The 26,616-nt window shown below is 45.8% G+C and overlaps 3 protein-coding genes across 20 annotated transcripts in view; 1 reads left to right on the top strand and 2 right to left on the bottom strand.

Moving 5' to 3' along the window:
* The first annotated feature begins 2,196 nt into the window (after positions 1 to 2,196).
* LOC133110380 (transmembrane and coiled-coil domains protein 1-like) lies at positions 2,197 to 9,257 on the top strand. The gene is made up of 4 exons (XM_061220443.1): positions 2,197 to 2,337; positions 4,797 to 5,533; positions 6,381 to 6,516; positions 7,984 to 9,257. Exons 1-4 carry the CDS (start codon positions 2,317 to 2,319, stop codon positions 8,302 to 8,304), a joined length of 1,215 nt encoding a protein of 404 aa, XP_061076427.1. The 5' UTR covers positions 2,197 to 2,316; the 3' UTR covers positions 8,305 to 9,257.
* A 1,503-nt stretch (positions 9,258 to 10,760) lies between these two features.
* On the bottom strand, positions 10,761 to 24,070 carry LOC133110376 (uncharacterized). Of its 2 annotated transcripts, XM_061220434.1 has the most exons (16): positions 23,936 to 24,070; positions 20,530 to 20,950; positions 20,229 to 20,271; positions 18,851 to 18,982; positions 18,625 to 18,687; positions 17,501 to 17,604; positions 16,990 to 17,095; positions 16,201 to 16,337; positions 15,995 to 16,051; positions 15,503 to 15,560; positions 15,168 to 15,406; positions 14,935 to 14,985; positions 14,790 to 14,841; positions 14,183 to 14,278; positions 14,025 to 14,063; positions 10,761 to 12,548 (listed from the first exon to the last, which is right to left on the bottom strand). In XM_061220434.1, exons 2-16 carry the CDS (start codon positions 20,650 to 20,652, stop codon positions 11,875 to 11,877), a joined length of 1,974 nt encoding a protein of 657 aa, XP_061076418.1. In that variant the 5' UTR covers positions 20,653 to 20,950; positions 23,936 to 24,070; the 3' UTR covers positions 10,761 to 11,874. The 2 variants fall into 2 exon arrangements, with proteins under 2 accessions (XP_061076418.1, XP_061076419.1); XM_061220435.1 differs by lacking the exon at positions 23,936 to 24,070 and having other exon boundaries at positions 20,247 to 20,271; positions 20,530 to 21,217.
* A 2,470-nt stretch (positions 24,071 to 26,540) lies between these two features.
* LOC133110373 (inter-alpha-trypsin inhibitor heavy chain H3-like) overlaps positions 26,541 to 26,616 on the bottom strand; it is a 31,792-nt gene continuing 31,716 nt past the window's right edge. For all 17 annotated transcript variants that reach the window (XM_061220415.1, XM_061220418.1, XM_061220416.1 and 14 more), the window contains one exon: positions 26,541 to 26,616. This exon is cut by the window's right edge and continues 306 nt beyond it. The gene's annotated coding sequence lies outside the window, so the exon portion shown is untranslated.

The following is a 26,616-nucleotide window of genomic DNA, read 5'->3' as shown; positions in this document are numbered from 1 at the left end:
AATGTACATGTCTCTTTCCAAATACAGTGCCACGCTTACTTGCCAACATCCACAGACCTTGTCTCATGATTTAATTGTGCGCAGTGTTTCAATGTTTCAAAACAACAGAATACTGGCATGCTTTGGTAGAGACTTTGTGCAGATATACATAATTGGCGTATTCCGGTAGAAAATAGTTTCTGATGAGACCATGCACAACAAGGCAATTTTTGGTGCTTTTAAAGGTCCATTGTATCAAGTTCAACTACAGTAGATATCTAAAAAATCGCCCGGTAAGTGAAAACATCAGTTTTTTTCATTTATGGGTGAACTTTCACTTTAAAACGTTTTAGGGTACCACATAGTTTTGGAGATGAAAAGCACACTCCTGTTCTCCTTCAGTTCTGAAGTCAATGTGAAGCACTTTGAACCTGTGGCCTGAATAATAAGTGTGTTATATTATATTGGACACTCTGGATAAGAGCGTCTGCCAAATGCCATTAATGTAATGCAATGTGTGGGCCTGTAGCGTAGTGGTTAAGGTACATGACTGGGACCCACATGGTCGGTGGTGGATCCCCGGTGTAGCCACAATAAGATCCGCACAGCCGTTGGGCCCTTGAGCAAGGGCCCTTAACCCTGCATTGCTCCAGGGGAAGGATTGTCTCCTGCTTAGTCTAATCAACTGTATGTGTGTCTGCCAATGGCATTAATGTAATCTATTATGTAATGTACCCCACGTGGCTGCAGCATGCCCTGCCCCTGAGCTTTCCCCATTTCGCCCCTCAGGTCGGTGTGTTGCCCCCCCCCCCGGGCCCCTCCACATGCTGATGGAGAGGGAGCCGGAGGAAGGAGGCGTGGGCGGGCGCGGGGCGGAGCCTGAACACGGCCCCTCCAGAATCGCCCACAACGCGCGCGAGAACATGGGCGCCCTGGGCCAGGGCTTCAAGCAGCTGTTCCACCAGCAGCGGCGCCGGTCCTCCGTCCCGCCGCACGACACCGCCACCACCGGCGCCGCGGTCTCGCCGGGAGGCGCCACCCCCGAGGCCCCCGAGGCCGACGCTCCGCCCCCCCCCGCCGCCGACGCGGAGGCCCCCCCCGCCGCCGCTCTGAGCCGCGTGCTGCAGCAGGTGATGAAGCGCGGCGCCAGCCTGCAGGGCCGCCGCCAGCCCGGGCCCCCGGCGCGCCCGCGCTCCTCCTCCACCGCCGACGGCCCCGGCGTCCCCGCCCCGCCCGAGAGCCCCGCGCCGCCCGCCTGCGCCTCCGCCCAGGACCACCACTGCGTGAGCAGCGCGTTCGCATTCCCACACTTCTCACCGGTCGCAGTGTTCGCGTGGTACGATGCGGAAGTTGGGCAGTCATGCTAATTTTATATCACGCAAAAGGCCAGCGGTAACGGCTGGGGCGGCCTGTAGCGTAGTGGTGGCGTTAAGGTGCGTGACTGGGGCACGCAAGGTCGGCGGTTCTAATCCCCGGTGTAGCCACGATAAGATCCGCACAGCCGTTGGGCCCTTAACTCTGCATTGCTCCAGGGGATGATTGTCTCCTGCTTAGTCTGATCAACTGTACGTCGCTCTGGATAAGAGCGACTGCCAAATGCCATTAATGTAATGTAAAGGCCAGCAGTAACTGGTATTCCGAACTGCAAACTCAGAAATTGAAAAAAACACAAAAACAAGACTTTATGACATTAAAGGCTTGTCTAATTGCAAGCTTGCATCCAGACAAAGCATATCGAAATTGAAAAAGTAATTGAAAAAGTAATGTACTTTTAATTTAGTTTGTAATTTAGTTTGCATATTTTATTTTATTTGTGTTATCACAATAAAAGGTAATATCATTGAGCTTGAAGGAATAAGGAAAATGATTTAATACAAGAGCTGTCAATGACTGCACATTTAGCAATTTGGTTGGATATATTTTCTGCAGAAGTTTAATATGAATCTCATTTTATTAGAATGCAGTATTTATATAGCAGGAACCAAGCCCTTCTCCAGCAAATATCCTCAATACAAGTCCTCCAGTAGAATTTACCTTTCGGTTGTCACCGTCACTGATGTGCAGCGTTTGTTCCACCGATCTTAGATCAGCAGTTGTTCCCAAGCTTTCATTTGCTGTGACACATAGTGACGTCATCACCACTGATCTCAAGTCACGCTCGCGCTACTTATTTCAGGTTGCTATGTGGGAGGAGCTTGTGTAGTCGGTGCCGCTACCTTCAACGGTTAAAGCAAGTTTCAGTCGGAAGACGTTAATATTTCGCTGTAGCTCCGATAAGAAAATGGACTGGACCGAGCTAAGTTATTTGTGATTTGTGCAATTACCATCCTTGGGGAAATGCACTGCCGAAAAGTTGTGGTAAGATTTCATTTTCGAGCGCTCCAAAAGGCCTTTTTCAAAACCCAACGACTTATACCATTCGATCGGTGAATGGGCAAGCTAACGTTATGGCTAACATGTTAGCGTCGGTGACCAATACGCTTTTTTTTGCGTATCCCAAAACTAGATTTGTTGACATGTGCTTTTTGATCAAAGCATTTGCGCGGTTGCTGGCAGGAATAGAAATAAAAGAGTAGTATAATAGGTTTCTGAAATATACAGTCCCTTCCAAGAGTATTAGAACAGCTAGGCAAATTCCTTTGTTTTTTTTCAATGCACTGAATACATTTGCGATTGTGATCAAAAAATGAGTTCAGAATTTCAACTATTATTTCTTGGTATTGACACCGAGATGTGTCAAACTACTTTGAACATAGCACCTTTGGTATCAGACCATCCATTTTTTAGGTGAGCAAAAGTAACAGAGAGTATTTCAGTAAATGAAAGTAAATAAAAGTAAATATTTGGCAGCATATCCCTCGCTCGCAATAACTGCATCAAGCCTGCGACCCATTGACATCACCAAACTGTTGCATTCTGTTGCATTTTGTGATGCTTTTCCAGGTCTCTTTCAGTTTCAGTTCGTTTCGGGGTTTTTTTTTCTTCCCTTCAATCTCCTCTTCAGGAGGTGAAATGCATGCTCAATTGGGTTATGGCCTGGTGATAAGTCCACCTTCCAGACAACACCAGCAGGACTACAGTAACACAGGAGGTTACGCTACAAGACGCAAACCACTGATAAGCCTGAAGAACAGAAAAGCGAGATTACAGTTTTCTAAAAACACACCTAAAAGAGCCCCAAGAGTTCTTGGAGCAAAGTCTTGTGGACAGATGAGACAAAGATTAACAGGTACCACAGTGATGGAAAGAGGACAGTGTTGAGAAAAAAATGAAATGCCCATGATCGAAAGCAAACCACATCATCCGTGAAACATGGTGGAGTTTCACGGATGATGTTATGGCTTGGGTCTGTATGGCTGCCGGTGGAACTTGTCTTCATCGATGATGTGACTACAGACAGAAGTAGAACAATGAGTTCTGAAATTCATCTGAGTAGATTAATTTCATCTACTCAGATAAAACCAAATGTCTCCAAACTTATTGGATGGCATTTCATCATGTAACAAGACAATGACCAGAAACATACTGCTAGAACAACAAAGGGTAAAAACAAAAAGTGTAAAAGTCAGTCACAAGATCTGAATCCAATTCAGATTTACATGCTGAAGAGGAGACTGAAGGCAAAACAAGCAGGAACTGAAGAGGGCTGCAGTACAGCACTGACAGCATCACCAGGGAACATACCCAGTGTCAGGGGATGTCTGTGCGTCTCTGACTAAAAGCAGCCATTGCATGCAAAGGATATGCAACAAAATATTAAAAATTATTATTTTATTCTAAGTTATGTTATGTCATATCCAAATAAATACCCTCAAATCAAAGCTGACAGTCTGCACTTCATTACGATTGTATCCTGCTAGAGTACAGAACCAAAATAACAAAACGTGTCACTGTCCAACAAATGATGGTGCTCACTATAAGAACAAGACAATTGTATGTTCAGAAATGAGCTAACGTCATCGCTGTGACTTGTAGATACAGTGCCGTGAAACAGTATTTGCCTTCCTAATTTAATCTATTATTGTATATTTGTCACACTGAATGGTTTCAGAACCATATGCAAAATGTAATATCACATAAATGGAACCCGAATAAACAAACAATATTTTAAAAAGTGATTTGATTTATTCCTGAAAGAAAAAGGTTATCAAGTATATGAGCCCACTCTCGCTTCTGCTCATGGGCAGACGACCGGACACTCTCCTTAACAATTTTGTGGTAGAGAGCAAAATGGCTCCTTCAATAATGGAAGGAATCCTAAAAGGCTTGGGGATCAACTAAGTGCTTTGGAGAGTATAGAGATGGTGTACTTTACAGGTTTCGTACAGTGTTTTAAATTTCAATATGCATTTACTTTACATTTGTATTCCTTGGCTAAGGCATCTAGACTTGCTCCCTTGTTTAAGATTAGCCCAAATTTCAATTTCGGTCTTTGCACCTGCCATTTCTAGACAAGTTAGTTGCGTAGCAGCAGCAACTAGTGAAAAGCCTGATCGGTTAACCGGTCAGTTTGGATAAAGGGGGGTTCTACTGTAATGAAACTGCAAAAAAAAACTAAACAAAAAAACATTGCACTTTTGGGATTTTTGTTTAGAACAGCCCTTCATGTGTATTTTACTAGTTATGGATTTGATGCTTTACCCTGAGGAAGAACCTATGCACTTTGGATTAAAAGCGTCTGCCAAATGACTAAAATGTAATGCTAACTAACTAGCTAGTTAACGGTAGTTATCCTCTCCTCTCCCTCTCTCCTCTCTCTTTCCTCGCCACCTTTGCCTGTCTTTCTCTACCCGTCTGGGTCTGCCCCTCCCGGGCAGCATTTGGAGGTGATCGGCACGGGCCTGGCGCCCCTGGACGGGGCGTGTCCCGCGGACGCGGACCCCGCCGACGCGCAGCGCGGTCGGCAGGCCCTGGCGCAGCTGCGGCAGAAGGTGCTCCGCCTGGCGGAGCAGATCCGGGTGGAGCAGGCGGCGCGCGACGACACCGTGGCGGAGTACGTGAAGCTGGCCAACAACGCCGACCGGCAGCAGAGCGCGCGCATCAAGCAGGTGTTCGAGAAGAAGAACCAGAAGTCGGCGCACGCCGTCCTGCAGCTGCAGAAGAAGCTGGACCTGTACCAGCGCAAGCTGAGGGAGGCCGAGCAGGGCGGGGCGGGGCGGCCGCACCGGGATCCGGTGGCGGTGGGGTCCAAGGCGACCGCCAAGCCCAAGGAGCCGGGCGCGGCCGTGCACGGCAGGTTCGGCAGCTCGGAGAACGTGTGCCCGGCGAAGCCGCCGCAGGAGGAGCCCCCGGGGGAGGAGGCGCAGGCCAGCCCCCGCTACGGCAGCGAGGACGAGGGGTCCAGCGCCACCTCGGGATCGGCGGGGGCCCACAGCACCTCCCGGGGCCCCGCGCTGGAGGCCCTGCCCAGCTCAGGCCTGGACGCCCTGCTCCTCCACCTGCAGGAGGCGAGCCGCGCGCAGGCCGGGCTGGAGGAGGCTTTGGACAGGGTCAGGGGCCTCTATCAGCGGGACTACCAGCTGCTCATGCAGGCCTTGCAGGACCAGCGCTACAGGTAGGGCAACCGGCTTGCACAGACAGGCACTTAGTCTCAGAAAGAGTCACTTGCGTGGTGGAGCAATTAGACGCAGGTGTCCAAATTAAGCTTTCCTTTGGACAAATGCTTCTTTCTAAGTGACGTGTCTGAAATCAGCACATTAAAAGTACAAAATAATACCTACTGTAAATGACTGATTTGTTGGGAAATATTTAACTAAATCAGAAGTGGACTAAATATACACTGTCCTTTATACAAGTCCTTTTTGATACGATAGCTGATTTTTACTGGGCTTGGCTGATAAGTGGACCCAGTCTGAATGTATCAAGTACAAATCCCGCCCATCTTCCAGGGAGGTGAAATCAAGGGGGACTAGATTTAGTTCAAGCCACCTCACGGACCTTTAGTAGCTAACATTCCTGAAGCAGTTTTCAATATCTGTTCCGACTGTATCCAGTGCTACAGTAATAAGCTAGCTAGATTGGCAACACTCTCCACCTCACCCATATACGGCGATTGGCTGCCATGCAAGGCACCGACCAGCTCGTCAGGAGCAAACGGGGGTTAGGTGTCTTGCTCAGGGACACTTCGACACAGCCCGGGCGGGGGATCGAACCGGCAACCCTCCGATTACCAGACGACTGCTCTTACCGCCTGAGCCATGTCGTTCCACTTGTCCTGGACCAGCAGGCAAGCGTTAACATAGAGGCCCGCAGGATGATAAGAAGCTGTCTGCACGCGGCGCTACGGCGGGGCAAGCTAAGAGTCCTCCTAATTGGGCTTTCCAAATTGATGGGGGAAAAGCGGAATGGGGGAATGGAAATGGAAAGGGGAGTGGTGAGAAGAACGGCGTGTCGGCCCGCAGGTTCGAACGGCTGGAGGAGCAGCTGAACGACCTGATGGAACTGCACCAGAACGAGGTGCTCACTCTGAAGCAGGAGCTGGCTAGTCTGGAGGAGAAGATTGCCTACCAGTCCTATGAGAGAGCGCGGGATATACAGGTCAGCCGTCGCACCGAAACGAACATGTCCCGCTCCGATCCTGCTCTTGAGCACCACACACCTAAACGTGGCATAGTGTTTGCCTCTGAAATAACACAGCGCTCACCCGCGCTACAGACTTGAACACGGGGAACGTTAGCTAACGTTCGGCAACATATTCAAACTTTTATCCATTCGCTTTGAACATTAGCTAATGTTAGCTAGCGGATTGAAAAGGTAGTACATGGCGAACAAAAATGGCTACTGATGGGGGAGTCAAAAGCTGACGATCATTTGGCTGTTATGATGTAATCAATGTAATATTTGTTCTTACTTTTTAGAAAAAATTGCAAGGCAAGCAGCTAATCAGTTGTCTAACATTAGTATTGCTAGATTTAAGTCCGTCCATTTGTGTTAAAAGGGTGTTGGTGTCGAACTAAACGGAATGTTCTATTAAAGTCATTCAAAAGCATCTGTTTGCTGCAAACATACAGCACAGTCCGTAAGTATTCAGGCAGTGGTACAATTAAAGTGGCCCTTCTATTCTAGGGGACCACAAGTAATTGGACAGTTGGCTTCTCAGTTGTTCCTGATTAGTTGAGTGTATTGAATTGCTTCCTTATTGCAGGTATAAGAAAGCATTGAGTATTTAGTCTTGGGCAGATCTGTTTGTGAAGTCTTCTGCAGGCAGTAGTCACTGACACATCCACGCCTGTGTAGGAATTGTCTTGATGGAAAAGAAAAGGTTCTCCAATCGTCAAAATGTAGGAATTTGGTCCTTTGTGAAGTAAAACTAGTAGTCCGACATTCAGGTTAGCAACAATGTATTAATATAGCAAAAATAGCCTTTAATTACAGTATGAAGCATACCGGGTAAAAGCAAGGCAGTTTAATTACAAACTCATGTTAGAAAGGAATGAGATTTTATGCCCCAAACCTCCTGATGTAAAATACAGGTACTTGTCCCTGATTGGGTGACAGGCAGACGAATACACATTATTTTGAATGCATATGATGTGATCAAGGAAACCAAATGGCCGTTGTCAGCAAAGCAGACAGTATGGGCTTCCTAACCCCCCTTGATCATTCAGTACAACTGAGGTGTCAGGTGACCATCCAAGAACAATGAAGCAGGAAATGTATTCTTCCCTACACCTGTTTACTCAAGAGTGGTTCTGCTCTGTCGGACGGACGTCACACTGTTCTGCACTACACACCCGAACACAGCACGTACACCAGTGCTGCGCACGCCTGTCACACACGAGAAGAACACACAGCGCACCTGCACCGCACTGAAATCCGCTTCACACACCTGAACAATAGTCAAGGCAAAGAAGTGTATGTAAGTCAGAAGAGTAGAACACGTATGCCTGCCAGAGTGTGTCAAGGCGTAGGCTTGAAGCAGGAGTGGTCTTTGTGCGTGTGTGTGTGTGTGTGTGTGTGTGTGTGTGCGTTTGGGTGTGGTCTGACTCGGCGACCGGGTTGCAGGAGGCCCTGGAGGTGTGCCAGACGCGCATCTGCAAGATGGAGCTGCAGCAGCAGCAGGGCGGGCAGATGGAGGGGGTCGAGGGCCGCGCGGGGCGCCCCCTGCTGGGCAGGCTCATCAGCGTGCTGCTGGCGCTCATGGCCGTGCTGCTGGTGTGCGTCTCGGCTGCGGCCAACTGCACCGTGCCCCTGCTGAAGAGCCGCGCCCGGGCCCTGTGCTCCCTGCTCCTCCTCCTCCTCCTGGCCCTCCTCTGGCGGAACGGGGACACGCTCGCGCTACACCTGGACCGCCAGCTGCACCGCGTCCTGGAGCTCTGGGCCTGACCCGGCAGCGCCGGCACCTCAGGGCTATTGCGCGACCCACTGAGGCTGGGGAACTGCCGCCGCGCACCGCGTCGATCTGTTTACATTTTGGAAGTGAAATTATTTCTTACGAGACATTTTAGCACTGATGCGTATTTTTTTTAATTGAATCGGGCTGGTTTTGTTTCTCGTGAGCGACGAAGCCCTCGTGGTTTTCGGACTAAGGTAGAACGCCCCCCCCCCCCCCCCCCGATTGTGTTTGTCCACTTCCTCTTGCTCCCACTCACTGGAACGTCTGTACACGGCGCGGGGTTTGAGTTCTGCAGTGTGATCCCGGCTGACAGGTGAGCAGGTAGGCTCTGCCTGCAAGCCTGTGGTTCCAAACTGTTGACCGGATGAAACCGCCACCACCTTCATTTTTGCAGATTCAATAAATGAATTTAAACGACTAACGCTTGGATCATTGTGAAAGGGAGAGTAGCTTTAGTGTCATGGTGGGGGGTATTTTGATGTCACAAAAGCCGTAGCCACACAGAGGGCTTAATATCGTTGCCACATATATCCCAGTAGGCTATAAAAGTAAACATCCGAAATGTGTCCCTCGACCACATTCAGCGTTACAGACCAAACAACACTTGCTACCGTTTGCGAAAGTGCAACATCGCAAGCCAGACAGACACCTCTTCCTTCCCTGGCTGCTACATTTGCTACTAGCAAGGGACAGCACAGTAAAATATAACAAGCAACAAATGCTTACAGCAAATGCGGAGCAGTCTTGCTAGGTGTGTGATGCGACTTTGAATAACCGTTGATCTTCTCAGGAACGCCTTGTGGATATTCACCTACCGTGTTTAGTTGCCCCCATCTCATTTGTGTTAGTCTCTCGGTGCAACGTTAGTACTCATATGTCATTATAATGCTGCAATTGACTGGAAGAACAGACAATAAATATACTCTTCAAGACCTGACCAGAGGGCTGCATTAATAATACTCTAGTTAATGTTTACTTTGTGTGTCAGAATGTGGCATCACATTGCAACTAATGCTGATTGGAAGTGTAATCCAGTTGGTATCATGAATCATTTCGCTCAAATTATTTGATTGGTGAATATGGACAACACTTGTGTCCTGTCTTTTGGTAATAAACACTATTTTTGTGGTGTCACTCTGTACAGGGATGCAAGCACAATATGACAGGATAACGCACATAAACGAACACATTATGGTGGTGCCATAGACATTATGGTAACTGTCCTTGTTATAAGAATGACTTGTTATAAGACAGTGCCATTATGTGTTATTTAGTATTATGTAGTTAAATATTCCAACAAGAAAAATAACCCAGTGATTACATTGAAGACCTTATTTGTGCATTATAGACTTTTATAGACTTCTGATTGGATGCTAGATGGGGGGGTTATTTTCGCATAATCGTTCAACGTTTGGCAGGTAAGTCAGTCCCAATTAAACCCAATCACCGTTCCAAATGAATACGCTGCCTGCAGTTTGCCTAGGAGAGACCAAAAGCCAGCCGTGAGACACGACTTTGTCGTGCCAATAACGCAATTTGCGTTTCAAAATTGTGAAATGGCATCTGATGTAACTGAATGGTCTTGTGAAGTACGCCAATAGCCGTAAATTCTCTAATGTTTTCGTAAATTGCTAACGTAACGTCAATGAGCCATAATCTTTGCCCTTGTTGGCTATCACCAGCACAAAATAGAGAAGCTGGCTTTGTTGGCTAAATTGTGTGATGTTTCTGTAACGAGTGGGCTAAAACGATTTCGGCGTTTGAAAAGGTTACTGTGAAACTGCGAACAGGCAGTTCCGACATAGTAGAGTAAAAATGTTAAGATGGACCGGGAATTACGACTAAGTAACTGCAAATAAGAAACCAGTTTTAGTCACATTTAAAACTTTGAATTTAACCAAGATAAAACGTAGTCAGAACCAGACTTGACCATCTAGCATCTCTAATCTCTATTTCTAGCAGAATTTACGTAACCATAGCAACAAGGTGTAACAAGTTGCCACCTTAACGGCTTGAAATAGTTAGAGCCATCAAAAAAAGTATTGGGTTCGAATCCCCGTCGGCCCTCTATGCGGAGTTTGCATGTTCTCCCTGTGTCTGCGTTGCGTTGGTTTCCTCTGGGTACTCCGGTTTCCTCCAACAGTCCAAAGACATGCATGTTAGGCTGATTGGAGAGTCTAAATTGCCTGTAGGTATGAGTGTGTGAGTGAATGGTGTGTGTGCCCTGCAATGGACTGCCGACCTGTCCAGGGTGTATTCCTGCCTTTCGCCCAATGTATGCTGGGATAGGCTCCAGCGACTCTGTTCAGGATAAGTGGGTTAGGATAATGGATGGATGGATTATTAATGACCCCTCCTTATATTTTTATCTTTGTTAAAAGACCAGGGTATACCAACTGCAAAGTAAAAAAAACAACAACAAAAAAAAAAAAACAGAAATATGTGGGCCCATCCTGTTCTGCATTTATTCTGATTTTCTGTGATTGGTACTGTTCAAATTGACAATACTAAATAGCATTCAAGCTAACAGAAAGGCCACAAATGCTCAAATAACAGCGATAGTGGTTTGCAGAAGGGCATCTGAATGCACATTACATTACATTATTGGCATTTGGCAGATGCTCTTATCCAGAGCGACGTACAACAAAGTGCATACCCATAACCAGGGATAAGTTCGCTGAAAGACCCTAGAGGTAAGTACAATTTCAACTGCTACCTGTACAACAAAGAAAAGGACAAGGGCCAAGTATGCACAATACTGTTTCAAGCCTCGAAATGGATGGGCGACAGCAGCAGAAGGCCACACTGGAGCCTGAACCTTTAACACAGCGGCAGGACGGATGGATGGATTGATGTCGCAGCAGGAATCAAGATTCCTCAGAACAGATTTTTTTAAATCTTCAACTCAGTTTTGGTGAGCCTGTGCCCACTGTAGCCCGTTTCCTGTTCTTGCCCCACAGGAGTGGAAACCAGTGTGGTATTCTGCTGCTGTAGCCCATCCAAGGTTTGGTCGTGTTGTGTGGTCAGAGATGTTCTGTGCTATGGTGGTTGCTATGGTGTTGTTAACTGGTTGCTATGGTGTTGTTAATTGGTTGCCATGGTATTACTAGGTGGTTGCTAAACACCTAGCATATTAATGTTATGCAAATGAAGTCAATCACCAATCACCTTAACGCAATTGAGCATGCATTTCACCTTCTGAAGAGGAGAGGTTTTCCCTTACACAAGGGACAGCCCCCCTGAAACAAACAACAACTGAAAGAGGCTGCAGTAAAAGCCTGGAAAAGCATCACAAACGAGGAATGCAACACTTTGGTGACGTCAATGGGTTGCAGGGTTGATAAGAGTTATGGCAAAAGCCAGGGATACACTACCACAAGTGTTATTTACTTTAATTTACTTCAATATTCTCCAATACCTTTCACCTAAAAAATTGGCTGGTCTGATACCAAAGGTGCTATGTTCTAAGTCGTTTGACACATCTCGGTGTAAATACCAGGAAATGAAAGCTGAAATTCTGAACTCTTGTCTCATCTTCATCTTGACCGTCTAGATTACGCCTATACTCGGGGTGTGTCTTTGGCCCAGTCTTTGTGCGTCTGGGGCTTGTGAGCGCCCATGAGGGACAGGGCCTCCCCTGGGTCTCCTGACCCTGGGCCCCGCTCACCGCGCCCCCTCAGGGCCCGCTCCAGCGCCCGAGAGGCGGGCCAGCTCCTCACCAAACTCCGTCCCGTCAGCTCCATGACGAAGGGGAGGCACTGGGAGGGGAGGGCGTAGGGCCGCAGGCCGTGGGCCGCCGGGGGCCCGGGAGCGGCCCCGCCCGAGCCGGGGGAGGGCGGGCCCTCGAACCGCGCCAGGGTGAAGCGGCCTCTGCGGTCGCCCTGCAGGGCGTCAGCCAGGAGGCAGCCCAGTGCGGCGCCGAAAACATCCGCGTACGGAGACGTCCCCTGGCCCCGCTCCTCGGGCCCGGCCCCAGGACACCGCCCCAGCCTCTCCCAGGCTGCCGGAGTCAGTATGAGCACCACCTGGCCTCCCGCCGGCCCCAGCCGGTCCAGCTGCCCGTACAGCCAGGGCACAGGCCCCAGGGCCCCCAGCTCTGCCCGGCTCCACAGGTCTGCGGTGACGGCCAAGCCCAGGGAGCACAGCGCGGTGCCCAGGCGGGACACCAGCACTGCCACAGCGGGGTCCAGGTCTGGGGGGCAGAGCAACACCACCTGCCTCCTGCACACTGCCCCTGGGGTGGGAATAGAGAGCACCGCCTTCCATATTACCCAAATACACGGCTCGCCGTCACGTTACCGAGAAACACTTCTCACCAACACATCTCACCATCACGTTACCAAGAAACACATCTCACCATCACATCTCACCATCACGTTACAGAGAAACACATCTCACCATCACGTTACCAAGAAACACATCTCACCAACACATCTCACCATCACGTTACCAAGAAACACATCTCACCATCACATCTCACCATCACGTTACAGAGAAACACATCTCGCCAACACATCTCACCATCACGTTACCGAGAAACACATCTCACCAACACATCTCACCATCACGTTACCAAGAAACACATCTCACCATCACATCTCACCATCACGTTACAGAGAAACACATCTCGCCAACACATCTCACCATCACGTTACCGAGAAACTCATCTCACCAAACATCTCACCATCACGTTACCAAGAAACACATCTCACCAACACATCTCACCATCACGTTACAGAGAAACACATCTCGCCAACACATTTCACCATCACGTTACCAAGAAACACATCTCACCAACACATCTCACCATCACGTTACCGAGAAACACATCTCACCAACACATCTCACCATCACGTTACCGAAAAACACATCTCACCAACACATCTCACCATCACGTTACCGAGAAACACATCTCACCAACACATCTCACCATCACGTTACCGAGAAACACATCTCACCAACACATCTCACCATCACGTTACCGAGAAACACATCTCACCAACACATCTCACCATCACGTTACCGAGAAACACATCTCACCAACACATCTCACCATCACGTTACCAAGAAACACATCTCACCAACACATCTCACCATCACGTTACAGAGAAACACATCTCGCCAACACATCTCACCATCACGTTACCAAGAAACACATCTCACCAACACATCTCACCATCACGTTACCGAGAAACACATCTCACCATCACGTTACCGAGAAACACATCTCACCATCACGTTACCGAGAAACACATCTCACCATCACGTTACCGAGAAACACATCTCGCCATCATGTTACCGAGAAACACATCTCACCAACACATCTCACCATCACGTTACCGAGAAACACATCTCATCAACACATCTCACCATCACGTTGCAGAGAAACACATCTCGCCATCACGTTACCAAGAAACACATCTTGCCATCACGTTACCAAGAAACACATCTTGCCATCACGTTACCGAGAAACACATCTCACCATCACATAACTGAAATACTGACCCAATAGACTGATCAGAACCTGATAGTTGTGGAACCGAGAGTAAGAATTGAAAACAGTGTACCTGCTAACTTCAGATGCAGGTCAATCTGAGACTGAGCTAACTGCTCATTTTATAGATAGTATAAAATACTGGGGAAATGTATCAGAAAGTTTTATGACCCTAAAACACGCAGCATGGTTGAGAGAAAAGGAAGTACAACTCACCTCTTAAACCATCATCTTTACACCAGTGGCTCACACAACCTGAAGAATCACACAGAGATCAGTGCACACACAAGCAACTGCACACACAAGTACACACAATCATGCACACACTCACATTAACATTCAGGCGCAGGATGTGAAGCACTGTCAAGCCTTACCTTTGAGAGTGCCCGGAAAAAGGCATGCTCCTAGGACAGCCACACAGATCATCGCTGCACCCAGCACGACAGGGAAGACCCAGCGCCACCTAGAGGCTAAGAGGAGAAGTGCATACAGACAGAGACGCTGAAGCGGTAACATGGACGTGCTCATGGACGTGCTCCATCAATCCGTCCATTATCTGAACCCGCTTATCCTGAACAGGGTCGCAGGGGGGCTGGAGCCTATCCCAGCATACATTGGGCGAAAGGCAGGAATACACCCTGGACAGGTCGCCAGTCCATCGCAGGGCACACACACCATTCACTCACACACTCATACCCACGGGCAATTTAGACTCTCCAATCAGCCTAACCTGCATGTCTTTGGACTGTGGGAGGAAACCGGATTACCCGGAGGAAACCCGCACGAGAGTCCACACAGGGAGGCCCCGGCCGACCGGGATTCAAACCCAGGACCTCCTTGCTGTGAGGCAGCAGTGCTACCCACTGCACCATCCGTGCCGCCCCTCATAATAACAACAGATCTTAAACACACCCTTGAATGCACCTGTGCTTAAAGAGAGTAGCGTTTAAATACAGCCGTTCAGGGGCTTCAGGCACTCACCAGAGAAGGGACACCTGGGGTCCAGCGGTCTGTCCATCCCAGTCACCTGCACCTGGACAGATATACAGAGGGTCAGGCGGCTCCCTTTAATACAGTATGTTAAATATCACATCATCAGCAAAGGAGGAAATAAGTAGAGTTATACCTGCACACACATAGATGGAAGGGGAACAAAGCCCAGGAATTCTCCTTTCACCTGCACAGAATGAGAGAAAGAGAGAGAGAGAGAGAGGGAAAGGGAGGGAGAGAGCAACAAGAAGAGGAACAGCTCAAAGGCTAAAAACATGTTGGTATGAATGTGTAAAAGCAGCATACGCTAACACTGTAATGAAACACAGCTGCCTGAACTTAGGTAGATGGTCAGTCTCATTTCTGTACCCAGTGGCCCCGGAGGATCCTCTTCCAGTCTCCCTGCCTCCCGCTCTCCACCTTCTGCCTGGAACCTTCCACCTCTCTGCAGTCCTGTCCGAATGCACTCCTCTCCATCCGGCACAGCCACAGTTCAGCCTCCAGCCTGCAGGGGGCAGTGAGGTTCCAGGCCAACGCCGGCTCGCCAACGTTAGTCCGAGCTGGAGCCATCGATACCTGCACCCTTTGCCATGTTCTCTCAAGCAATTCTGGAAGATGGAAGGGTTTTAATTCAGCAATTATTTAGTATTTATTATTATAATTTTTTTTTTTGTTTGTTTACCCTAGCATCTCTCCCACTTTACCTTTAGAGCTCTGGAAAGGGCATGCCTGCCCAACCGGACCACCGTCTCTCCTCCTCACCTGATGGAGAGACAAAAAACACTCGTCTCTGGATATTAGAGAATATGTGGTATTTCTTTGCCATGGTGGGTGAATGAAGTTTAATTAAAATAATGTTTCTAATAATTTCTAATTCCACCTTTTTTTTTTACAACTAACACCATTGTTTAATGTTTGGCACTCTGAATATCCAGCGCAATGGCATCAGCAGTGTAAAAAACCCCTCACTTATCCAACATTTAAAATAAATATATTTGATTTATTTTGTTTCATTATTTTCAGAGGTATCAACAAAATTTGTAGACGGGCAGCACAACCTGTGGTATTATCCTAATTCTGTGATGGATCAGTCTATCACCTATTCATACATCTTTATTTGATAGCGGACATACCACGTATCAAATCATGCCTACAGTATGTAGTTACAATTGTGAGTTTACTCTTGTCTACAGTACCTGGAAGCAAAGGCAGGAGGGAACAGAGTCCAGAGAAATGGACAAACGTGTCCCATTCTGTGAAGAGAAACGATAAGGGCAGCGGTTTTAGTGTGATGCAGTGAGTTTTGGAGCTGAATCAAAGGAAAGACAGTTGTGTTGGAGACCGACAGTTGTGGTGTGGTGGCTGACAGTTGAGATACAGACACGCTGGCAGACAGACTGACCCACTGCTGATATCGGCACTCCCCAGTCTCTCCATATTTCTGGCATATTTCCACGGGAGAGATGGCGTTTATGTCCTCGTCCAGTTGCAGTAGGGCCACCTTCTTCTCCTTGTTAATTACCGTTTGCAGTTTGGGGGCTGAAAGAGAGAAGCAACATCAGCAATGTTGATCACATTGCAATGACGGTATTAACAAACCACAAGCGATCACAGTATTAACAAACCACAAGCATTAACAAGTGCATTAACAAAGGCAGCAAATCACCATAAAAACATACTGTATTCCACAACACTATTTTTGTAGTCATCACATTTTCCCCCATTTGCCTTTTCCACGGGTTGCTGTGTCTCCCCTCCTCTCACCATTACACTCCCAGTTCTGAAGAACAAACTGACAGGGGAGGGAGAGCACTACGTCCTCACTGTCAACTACCTGGTGTAGGTTCATGTAAAGGGTAAATGGTTGGCATTTTTATAGCGCCCTTATCCAAAGCGCTGTACAATTAATGCTTCGCATTCACCCATTCATACGCACACGATTGGCTGCCATGCAAGGTACCAACCAGGGTTAGGCGTCTTGCTCAGGGACACTTCGACACGCCCAGGGCGGGAATCGAACTGACAACCCTCCAACTGCCACACAACTGCTCTTACCGCCTGAGCCAATGTCACCCTGTTAGTTACTTTCATGTGAAATTTAAAACGGCTTTCACTCTGTTTACAGACATGTGGTGATAGAGAGTGAGAGAGACAGAGAGAGAGAGAAAAAGCTCTGTGGTTTGGTGATTACCTTTCTGAGGTACAACGATGCTTTGATTCAGGGTTTGTGCCGACACCAGCAACTGACTGCCAAAGTATACCTTCTCGGACACCAGCAGAGAGAGAGAGAACTGAACCTGTGTGTATATGCAAATCAGGGATAAGGATTAGTCAAAAGGTGTGTGTGTGGCTGTATCGTGTATCATTCAGAGCATAGAGCAACATAGGCAACAAAGAATCAAAGGGCCATTCAAAATAATAAAATATCGCTGACCAATTGTGCATCTGCAAAATGGAGAACAGTCCTCAAAAGAGGAATTATGTAAGTTTAACTTTCTTTAAAAGGAGGATGCAGAAGCAGACATGTGACAATGCAAACAAAAAAAAGTTATTTTTAGGGGTTTTTTTGCACAATTGAGCAATCATGCAGAACACAAATGAAACTTCTTCTTTGCCTCAGTTACGATATGAGGTGTGTGGGAATTTCTAAATTGTGAGTGGTTGACTGTGGACCCTGACAGAACGCCTGCTGCTGGACTGACCTCTGCTTTGTGATGGTCCTCCACAACAGGAGGGGGCGGTCTGAATTCCAGCCGCTTGCACACAGGCCAACCATTCGGGATGTTGCAACACAAACTCACATAGCCTGACGCAACACACAGAGGGATCGGCATGAGGCAAGAGGAAGCCAGACACTGTCAGACGCACCAAGACTAATTACATTACATTACATTGCATTGCATTGCATTACATTACATTAATGGCATTTGGCAGACGCTCTTATCCAAAGCGACTTACAGTTGATTAGACTAAGCAGGAGACAAAAAGTTAAATATGTGCTGTTACAGTATTAGCTACTGTACAGTTCCATCAGCACTATTATAATAGCAGTTATATCAGTCCCACATTAACTGTTATGAACTCATTCATCATTCATTCATTGTCCTAACCGGCTTTCCCTGAACAGGGCTGCAGGGGGGCTGGAGCCTATCCCAGCATACATTGGACGAAAGGCGGGAATACACCCTGGATAGGTCACCAGTCTATTGCAGGGCACACACACCATTCACTCACACACTCATACCTACGGGCAATTTAGACTCTCCAATCAGCCTAACCTGCATGTCTTTGGACTGTGGGAGGAAACCCATGCAGACACGGGGAGAACATGCAAACTCCGCACAGAGAGGCCCCGGCCGACGGGGATTCAAACCCAGGACCTCCTTGCTGTGAGGCAGCAGTGCTACCTACTGCACCATCCGTGCCGCCCTGTTATGAACTGCATGGCCATTCTCAATTCACTGTTTTATTTACATGCATTTTAGTTGTAGCCATGGAGAATAGATAAACCACTCTATACCTGTGTATATACAGGAAGGACAGGGTGGTTATGCACAGTACGCTGTGGTTTATACAGTTATGCAAAAACCGATAGAAACTTATTTTTTCCCAAATGTTTTATTTTCTACAAAATTTGTATGAAAGAGAAATTATTTTAACTAAAGTTCATGTAGATCTTCATTCACCCTGCGCTAAACAGGGAGATTAACTACAGCGGTCATTTAACCAATTTCAAGATGCTGTTCTGTTAATTTTGTTATGGTGGTAACGTTATATATTCCACTATTGCCAAGTGAAAGATGCATGTCCAGGTTGCTAGCCACACCTTTCTGTTGTGCATCATCATCATCATCATCATCACCAGACAGCTCATTGCCATCCTGGAGACCTGTAACATAGAACACGCAGTTAGACACACACACACACACACACACACACACACATACACACACACACTTCAGCCGGCATGATTTACATACAAACACACACACTTCACAGGATACTGTGGTGAGGTGGGTTTGGGTCAGTACAGGGAGGCACGCAGATATTACCATCGATGGCGATGTGGATTTGGATCCGAAGACATGGTCTGCAGTCACTCCCTCTTCGACAGCAAAGAAAAGCTCTGACGTCCAGTTTTCTCACATGCACATTACCAGAATCAGGACTCGGGATAACCTCATCTGTACAGACACATAGTCGGAACCACAATCTGCTCAGCCACAAAGTGATGAAATCATCTGCACGGAGATTAGCCACACTCAGGCTAGCAAGGTCCAAACAATTAGCTCGAGTGTGTTTTTGAGTTAAACTTCATGGCAGGGACTCTTTTCAAACAAATCAATTTAAACTGTCAACGGTACGTACTGAAACTAAATTATTTCAGCTCCCGTTCTGATTCACTGATCGCTTGTGTGCCACTGCTGGAGCGCAAGGATATCCGACCTTTCTTTTGTTCATAGAGTGAGGACCACTGAAAGAGGAACGAGTATATGTGTAGCCTCGAACAGCAGCGAGACGGAAAGAAACAGGAAATGGTACCCTACGTATATTCGGGGGAAAGTGTTTAGGTTCTTGAAAAATGTCACAGGGATGTTTAGAATGATGTTAATGACAACATTGGTGATAATTTGAATTTATAAATTAGCATATGGGTTCTTCACTAGTTCTCTATACAAAACCCAATGGAGGCAGCCTCGCAGGCTATATTTTTCAAAATTTGAACCTCAATATCTCAAAACCAATCTCAATGCCATGTCGTAGGTCTACCACAATGGCAACGGGCTCACCAACTACAGATTTTGGTATTGCTGTTGTGTATTATGGATACCCTTAAAAAGATAGCATTTTATTACATTTAAAATAGATCTGAAATGTTTAAAGTTCGATGATGAATTGTCCATAAACTTAACAATGCTAACACACGAATGATGCTAATCTGAAGTTCTAAATCATTTAAATAGTTCAAGTGTTCTAAACGGACCGTTAAGTTCAGCAAAGTTGCAGGTGGCTAGTTAGATGAAATTACATATCGCGCCGACAGGTTAGCGTCCCACAGTCTCACCGACTTTCCAAAATGGAAAGTATTCAATTTGTGGAAAAAGTGTTAGATAAAGTAAAGGCAGGCAGGGCGGCCAAAAGGGGGCCAGCTAGGTCGGCGTCAAGAGAATTAGAACTAGCCTATATGAATAGAAAAATGTATAAAATCCGGCATACTCTCAGACTTCCATGGCACATGATTGACCATGTCTGCATGCTTGTATGCATTGAGTTGCTGCCACATGATTGTCTGATTAGATATTTGCATTAGCAAGGTGGTGTACAGGTGTACCTAAAGTGGTCACTGAGTGTCTCTCTCTCTCTCTCTCGAAATTAATCATACAGAACTTTGTTAACGTCATACACCCATTTGATAGATTGCCGTCCCACCTCCAATTCTGTTCTCACCTTCCACTCTGCAGCCAGTCAGACCCTGCAGAGACAAAGCACAAGGCTTAAAACTATACACGATAAAATGCAACCGTACAAACGCACGGTTAGCCTACACTCACGTACACACAACTCACACTCAGGATGTGTTCGAAACCGCATACGACATACCGCTCGTACAACATTTCTGAGATACGCGTAGAAACGAATGAACGCAGCCACAGAAACTCAAATGCGCACGGAAACTCAAACAAACGGTCACGTGCACGCGCATGTACCTGTAGCTGCGTAAAACACATACCTGTCCACATGTGACACCCGGGCGCTCATCCAACTCGATCTTTTCCAAGGCAACAGCAGAAGCCCACAGACTCCAGGACAGGTAGAGCAGGCATATGTCCAGGTGGCCGCGCGAAAGGGTCATTGATCCCGCCTGGTACGTGGTCCGCCGGTAAACGAAGACCCGCGGCTCCTCGAAGTCCACAGTAATGTTATGCTGTCGCGAAATTACTTTTCCCAATATAGTCTAATACGCTCACCATCATCGCTGACTGGAAAATGTGTTTAATTCCACGCTCCTGTTTCGGGTAGCTTCATCTTCCCAAGGTCAGCGCTGAATTCCAGTCTATGAGTTGGGCAAGGCTTCCAACATCCTCACTCCATTACACGAAATTCCTAAAACCATTGGCTTTGCGAACCGAATTAAGCTACATAAAGATCACCTATGGGGGGAAAGACATCCGTCAGGGTAAACGACAAATGCCACAAACACAATTCGCCTACACGCAGGGATGTGAAACGAAAAGAACAATTGAGCTACACCAGTACCAGTGCAACTACGGCTTCACGGTTGTCATCTGACTCGATTTGTTCCGCTTTTTTGAGTTTGAAAGGAGACATTTCATTATTTAGGAGTGTCCGGAAAATCTACTAGCTCAACACTGAACACACACATTCAGCAAAGTACACGCCCCATAGACACACACACACACACATAAGTTCCTGGAAGGAGTGTGGCAAGCATGGGGGCGTTTATAAGGACTGTTTGGTCCCGCTGGATGGTAGGCTACTTGGTGCGCACACCTCTTTAAACTGTATCCAATGCGAAAAACAAAAATATATATTTGAAATATATAAATAAAATGTATATATAAAAATAAAAAATAAAATGTTTTACGTTAATATTTAATGTGAATCGAGATTGACCAACGTCATTCTGATCACGCGCTTGCGCAAGAGTTATGGTAAGCTTACAGTGGAGTGACTATTCCTGAGTCATGCCTCTTGCTCTCATAGTAGCGCATGCCTACAATAACCTGACCTGACCTAACCCAACTAATCCGATTATATGTTTAAAACTCTCGGAACAGTTGTGCTGCACACCTCGACGCGTTGCCCATTCATGGTGTTAAGCTTAAAGACCTTCAGGGGCTCCTGGATGCCCGATCCAGCGAACACACAATAGCTGACAGCACAGTGTTGTGCAGGTCATGGCCCGGTGTGGTATTTGTTTTCCTTCCCACTACATTTTCCCCACTTATCCGTCAATATACAAACGTCCTGTTTTATTTGGCTGCACTCACAAGTAGCCTACAGTGGTGTGAAAAAGTGTTTGCCCCCTTCCTGATTTTTTTTTAAAATTAATTTTATTTTTTTTGCATGTTTGTCACACTTAAATGTTTCAGATCAAACTAATTTAAATATTAGTCAAAGACAACACAAGTAAACACAAAATGCAGTTTTTAAATGAAGGTTTTTATTATTAAGGGAGAAAAAAAATTCAAACCTACATGGCCCTGTGTGAAAAAGTGATTGCCCCCTAAACCTAATAACTGGTTGGGCCACCCTTAGCAGCAACAACTGCAATCTAGCCTTTGCGATAACTTGCAATGAGTCTCTTACAGTGCTGTGGAGGAATTTTGGCCCACTCATCTTTGCAGAATTGTTGTAATTCAGCCACATTGGAGGGTTTTCAAGCACCACCTTTTTAAGGTCATGCCACAGCATCTCAGTAGGATTCAGGTCAGGACTTTGACTAGGCCACTCCAAAGACTTCATTTTGTTTTTCTTCAGCCATTCAGAGGTGGACTTGCTGGTGTGTGTTGTCCTGCTGCAGAACCCAAGTTTGTTTCAGCTTGAGGTCACGAACAGATGGCCGGACATTCTCCTTCAGGATGTTTTGGTAGACAGCAGAATTCATGGTTCCATTTATCACAGCAAGTCTTCCAGGTCCTGAAGCAGCAAAACAGCCCCAGACCATCACACTACCACCACCATATTTTACTGTTGGTATGATGTTCTTTTTCTGAAATGCGGTGTTACCTTTACGCCAGATGTAATGGGACACACACCTTCCAAAAAGTTCAACTTTTGTCTCGTCAGACCACAGAGTAGTTTCCCAAAAGTCTTGGGGAACATCAAGATGTTTTCTGGCAAAATTGAGACAAGTCTTAATGTTCTTTTTGCTCAGCAGTGGTTTTCGTCTTGGAACTCTGCCATGCAGGCAATTTTTGCCCAGTCTCTTTCTTATGGTGGAGTCATGAACACTGACCTTAACTGAGGCAAGTGAGGCCTGCAGTTCTTTGGATGTTGTTGTGGGGTCTTTTGTGACCTCTTGGATGAGTCGTCGCTGCGCTCTTGGGGTAATTTTGGTCGGCCGGCCACTCCTGGGAAGGTTCACCACTGTTCCATGTTTTTGTGGATAATGGCTCTCACTGTGGTTCGCCGGAGTCCCAAAGCTTTAGAAATGGCTTTATAACCTTTTCCAGACTGATAGATCTCAATTACTTTCTTTCTCATTTGTTCCTGAATTTCTTTAGATCTCGGCATGATGTCTAGCTTTTGAGGATCATTTGGTCTACTTCACTTTGTCAAGCAGGTCCTATTTAAGTGATTTCTTGATTGAGAACAGGTGTGGCAGTAATCAAGCCTGGGTGTGGCTAGAGAAATTGAACTCAGGTTTGATAAACCACAGTTAAGTTATGTTTTAACAGGGGGGGCAATGTACACAGGGCCATGTAGGTTTGGATTTCTTTTCTCCCTTAATAATAAAAACCTTCATTTAAAAACTGCATTTTGTGTTTACTCGTGTTGTCTTTGACTAATATTTAAATTTGTTTGATGGTCTGAAACATTTAAGTGTGACAAACATGCAAAAAAAAAAAGAAATCAGGAAGGGGGCAAACACTTTTTCACACCACTGTAAATAGCCGTCCTTAAGGTTCGACCAAATAAAATTAGAAAGTTTTTGAGCATTTATTACAATGCTATCTTTTAAAGTTAGCCAGTTATTGGGGCATTAACGAAACACTTCCAAAGGTTACCTACACATTCATTACAACGTTACGTATCTAACTCGGTAGCTAGCGTTAGCTGAATGAATACTGGCCTCTGTACTGGTTTTATACTCCCCCTGGTGTATTTACTAATGAACGATTGGACACACGCAGTCTAATCGGGTGCCATGTTCACACATACCCCCTGAATATGGTTTCGCACCACCCAAACCTGAGTGGTTTATGTCACAACAAATATTATTCTGAAAAATAAGAGCTCATGCCATAATAATGAAGAAATGGCTGAATTTCACAATAAATGAAGGATGTCTTCCTTGTTTTCCTAATTCATTTCCATTCCGTTTTAGCAGAATGTGGTACAATGAATAAAAAGTATTTACAGATGATTACAGCCATACTGGACTATCTTACCTTACAGTCCCGCTGTCATACTGCTCCTCTCAAAATCTATTTTATTTCTAAAAAAAAAATAAGTGTGGGGATCTTTTCAATGATATATATTATTCAAATGTTTTTCCTTGTTTCACCGTAGTCAGTGAAAGGTGATAGCCATAGAAGCAGGTAAACAGGTCACTGAACTGGTCTCCAGTCCAAAGTACAAAACAAAACCTTTTTTTCTCCCAGGTCCTAGTGCTGGATCATTCAACCTGCGCTGAATGAGTGTTTGTACGAGCGATTGAGTGAGTGAGAGAGAGAGAGAGAGAGAGAGAGATGGTGTCGAAGAAGTGGTGCTAGAGAGGTGTGTAAAATTTTGGATTACAGTCCCAACTATGAGGAATAAGCACACAGGTACACTAAAGTCTTATGTACTCATTTATAAGAGCCCACATGGTTTGGAATTGAATTGGTCTACATAAAGTCTTCCCAAAACGGTTTTTTTTATTTTATTGACTGTGAGGAACCATTGAAAAAAAGGCATTATAACTACAGATTCATTATTGTTAAGGCACCCTTAGGGGGCCACAACTCTGAAAGATGGTGGCCTGTTCTGTGAACTTGTGGTTAATATTGACATGACATAAGATAGAAAATATTGTATCAAAAAGCCTAGGAATGGCACCCCGGAGTCCTTGTGAAAAGGCTCCTCTCTCAACAGCAACTTGTATCAGTGATGCGTGGCACCATTCCTAGGAACTCTCACTTCCTCCTTTGGCAGCCTGTTTGGCCGGTCTGCTTCCCGCCAGCAAGAATATCTCACATTCCACCCTGTCACTCACCTGTAGTCTGCCAACAAACAACACAGCACCGCCCCCCTGGCACAGGTGTTCCGTGCATGCTTTTATCTACCTGCATTTCTGGACAAGAGCGTCTGCCAAATGCCATTAATGTAATGTAATTCTTACACAGTGTGAAGGGTGGAATGAGGGTATGCACGGGGAGAGACAGAAAGAGAAAGGAAAACACAGGAAATACATTTTTTATCAAAAGCAAATATCCTCCTGAGACCTGGCAATTCATTTTGTCCCCTGTAGGTTCTCTGGTCTTAATCTCAAGAAAGACACTCACTGAGCACTTTTTGAGGTATTTATTAGACTTATTTTTTAGATTTCTACTACTGTAGCCTATCCACTTAGAGTTATGATGCGTTGTGCGTACCACTGTTGTAATGTGTGGTTATGTGCGTTACTGTCACCTTCCTGTCAGCTTTGACCAGTCTGGCCATTCTCCTCTGACGTCTCTCATTAACAAGGTGTTTCTGTCTGCAGAACTGCTGCTCACTGGATTTTTTGTTTTGTTTTTTTGCACCATTCTTTGCAAATCTAGAGACTAATGTGCATGAAAATCCCAGGAGTTCAGCAGTTTCTGAGATACTCAAACTACCCTGTCTGCCATCAACAATTATTCCATGGTCAAAGTCACTTAGCTCACGCTTTTTCCCCCATTCTGATGGTAGATTTGAACATTAACTGAAGCTCCTGACCCATATCTACATGATTGTATGCATTGCAGTGCTGCCACACAATTGGCTGATTAGATAATCGCATTAGGCTAACAGGCTAAGATGCAGCGGACTTGTGGTTGCAGTTTGTTGCAGTTGCAACGAGTTTTCCTCATCATTAATTATTATTATTATTATTAATATTATTATTACCATTATCATTATAATTTTTCCCTGCAATGAAAAAAACATTGTTCAAAATTAGAGGTACAATAGGTAATTTCAGACTTCTAAGGGTCAAGAGAGGAATTGCAGCAACAAACACATTCAAACCACAACACTGTTTATCCCTCCCCCTTCTCTGTGAACGTGCTGACGTTGAAACGCCATTAGAACCAATTTTCAACCAATAAGCTTGAATTACTGTACAGCTATACTATGTTTTGGTGCAGAGTGCCGGCCCATCAACTGCATATTTTAACACAAAAATCTTACCTATTGTACCTTTAAATAAAGCTGATGTCTTTGTTACTGTTGTTTTGCATTTTATGTAAATGAATACATTGGTAATACCATACCCAAATGTTTTCTCTGTATGTCTGTTGTCTATCTGGACAGGTAAGAGTGAATGGAATGAATCTGTACAGGTAAAAGTGAATGGAATGAATCTGTACAGGTAAAAGTGACTGGAATGTATCTGTACAGGTAAAAGTGAATGGAATGTATCTGTACAGGTAAAAGGGAATGGAATGTATCTGTACAGGTAAAAGGGAATGGAATGTATCTGTACAGGTAAGAGTGAATGGAATGTATCTGTACAGGTAAAAGTGAATGGGGATGAACAGTGTGGGAACATTGTTAGAGACAGAAAGATTTTAACGATTCTTTAATGTGTGTACTTAATAAATAATTAATAAAACAAACACAAATTTGAATTTGAGGGGGAAATGTGATCATATTGAAGGGAATGTGTGCCAGTTTTGAAGGGGTAGTGGACCAGTGGTGTTTGCTGTGCATTGTTGTCTTTTGTTGTCTGTGCTGTAGACTCAGCATATACAAAATTGCTGAAAGTGAAATCACTCAACACCAGGAGCCTGGTATGTGCTATAACAAAACACACTTGTGCGTCTGCTCCCATCAAGTGGAGAAATCATTTTGTGTTATTTGCATGAACATTGCAAACATAATAGCTCTTACTTCATCATTTCAAACA

The sequence above is a fragment of the Conger conger genome, chromosome 14 (genome assembly GCF_963514075.1).
Source record: "Conger conger chromosome 14, fConCon1.1, whole genome shotgun sequence".
NCBI lineage: Eukaryota > Metazoa > Chordata > Actinopteri > Anguilliformes > Congridae > Conger > Conger conger.
This window is presented reverse-complemented; position numbering and strand designations above follow the sequence as displayed.

Excerpts from the sequence above, each read along its gene's own strand:
- LOC133110380 (XM_061220443.1), top strand. The coding sequence starts at position 2,317 with ATGCACTGCCGAAAAGTTGTG. Across the intron at positions 5,534-6,380 it reads TTGCAGGACCAGCGCTACAG|GTTCGAACGGCTGGAGGAGC; the intron begins GTAGGGCAACCG and ends GTCGGCCCGCAG. Across the intron at positions 6,517-7,983 it reads AGAGAGCGCGGGATATACAG|GAGGCCCTGGAGGTGTGCCA; the intron begins GTCAGCCGTCGC and ends ACCGGGTTGCAG.
- LOC133110376 (XM_061220434.1), bottom strand. The coding sequence starts at position 20,652 with ATGACCCTTTCGCGCGGCCACCTGGACATATGCCTGCTCTACCTGTCC. Across the intron at positions 18,983-20,228 it reads AGGTGAGAACAGAATTGGAG|ATGAGGTTATCCCGAGTCCT; the intron begins GTGGGACGGCAA and ends GTGTCTGTACAG. Across the intron at positions 16,338-16,989 it reads CATCGTTGTACCTCAGAAAG|CCCCCAAACTGCAAACGGTA; the intron begins GTAATCACCAAA and ends TCTCTCTTTCAG.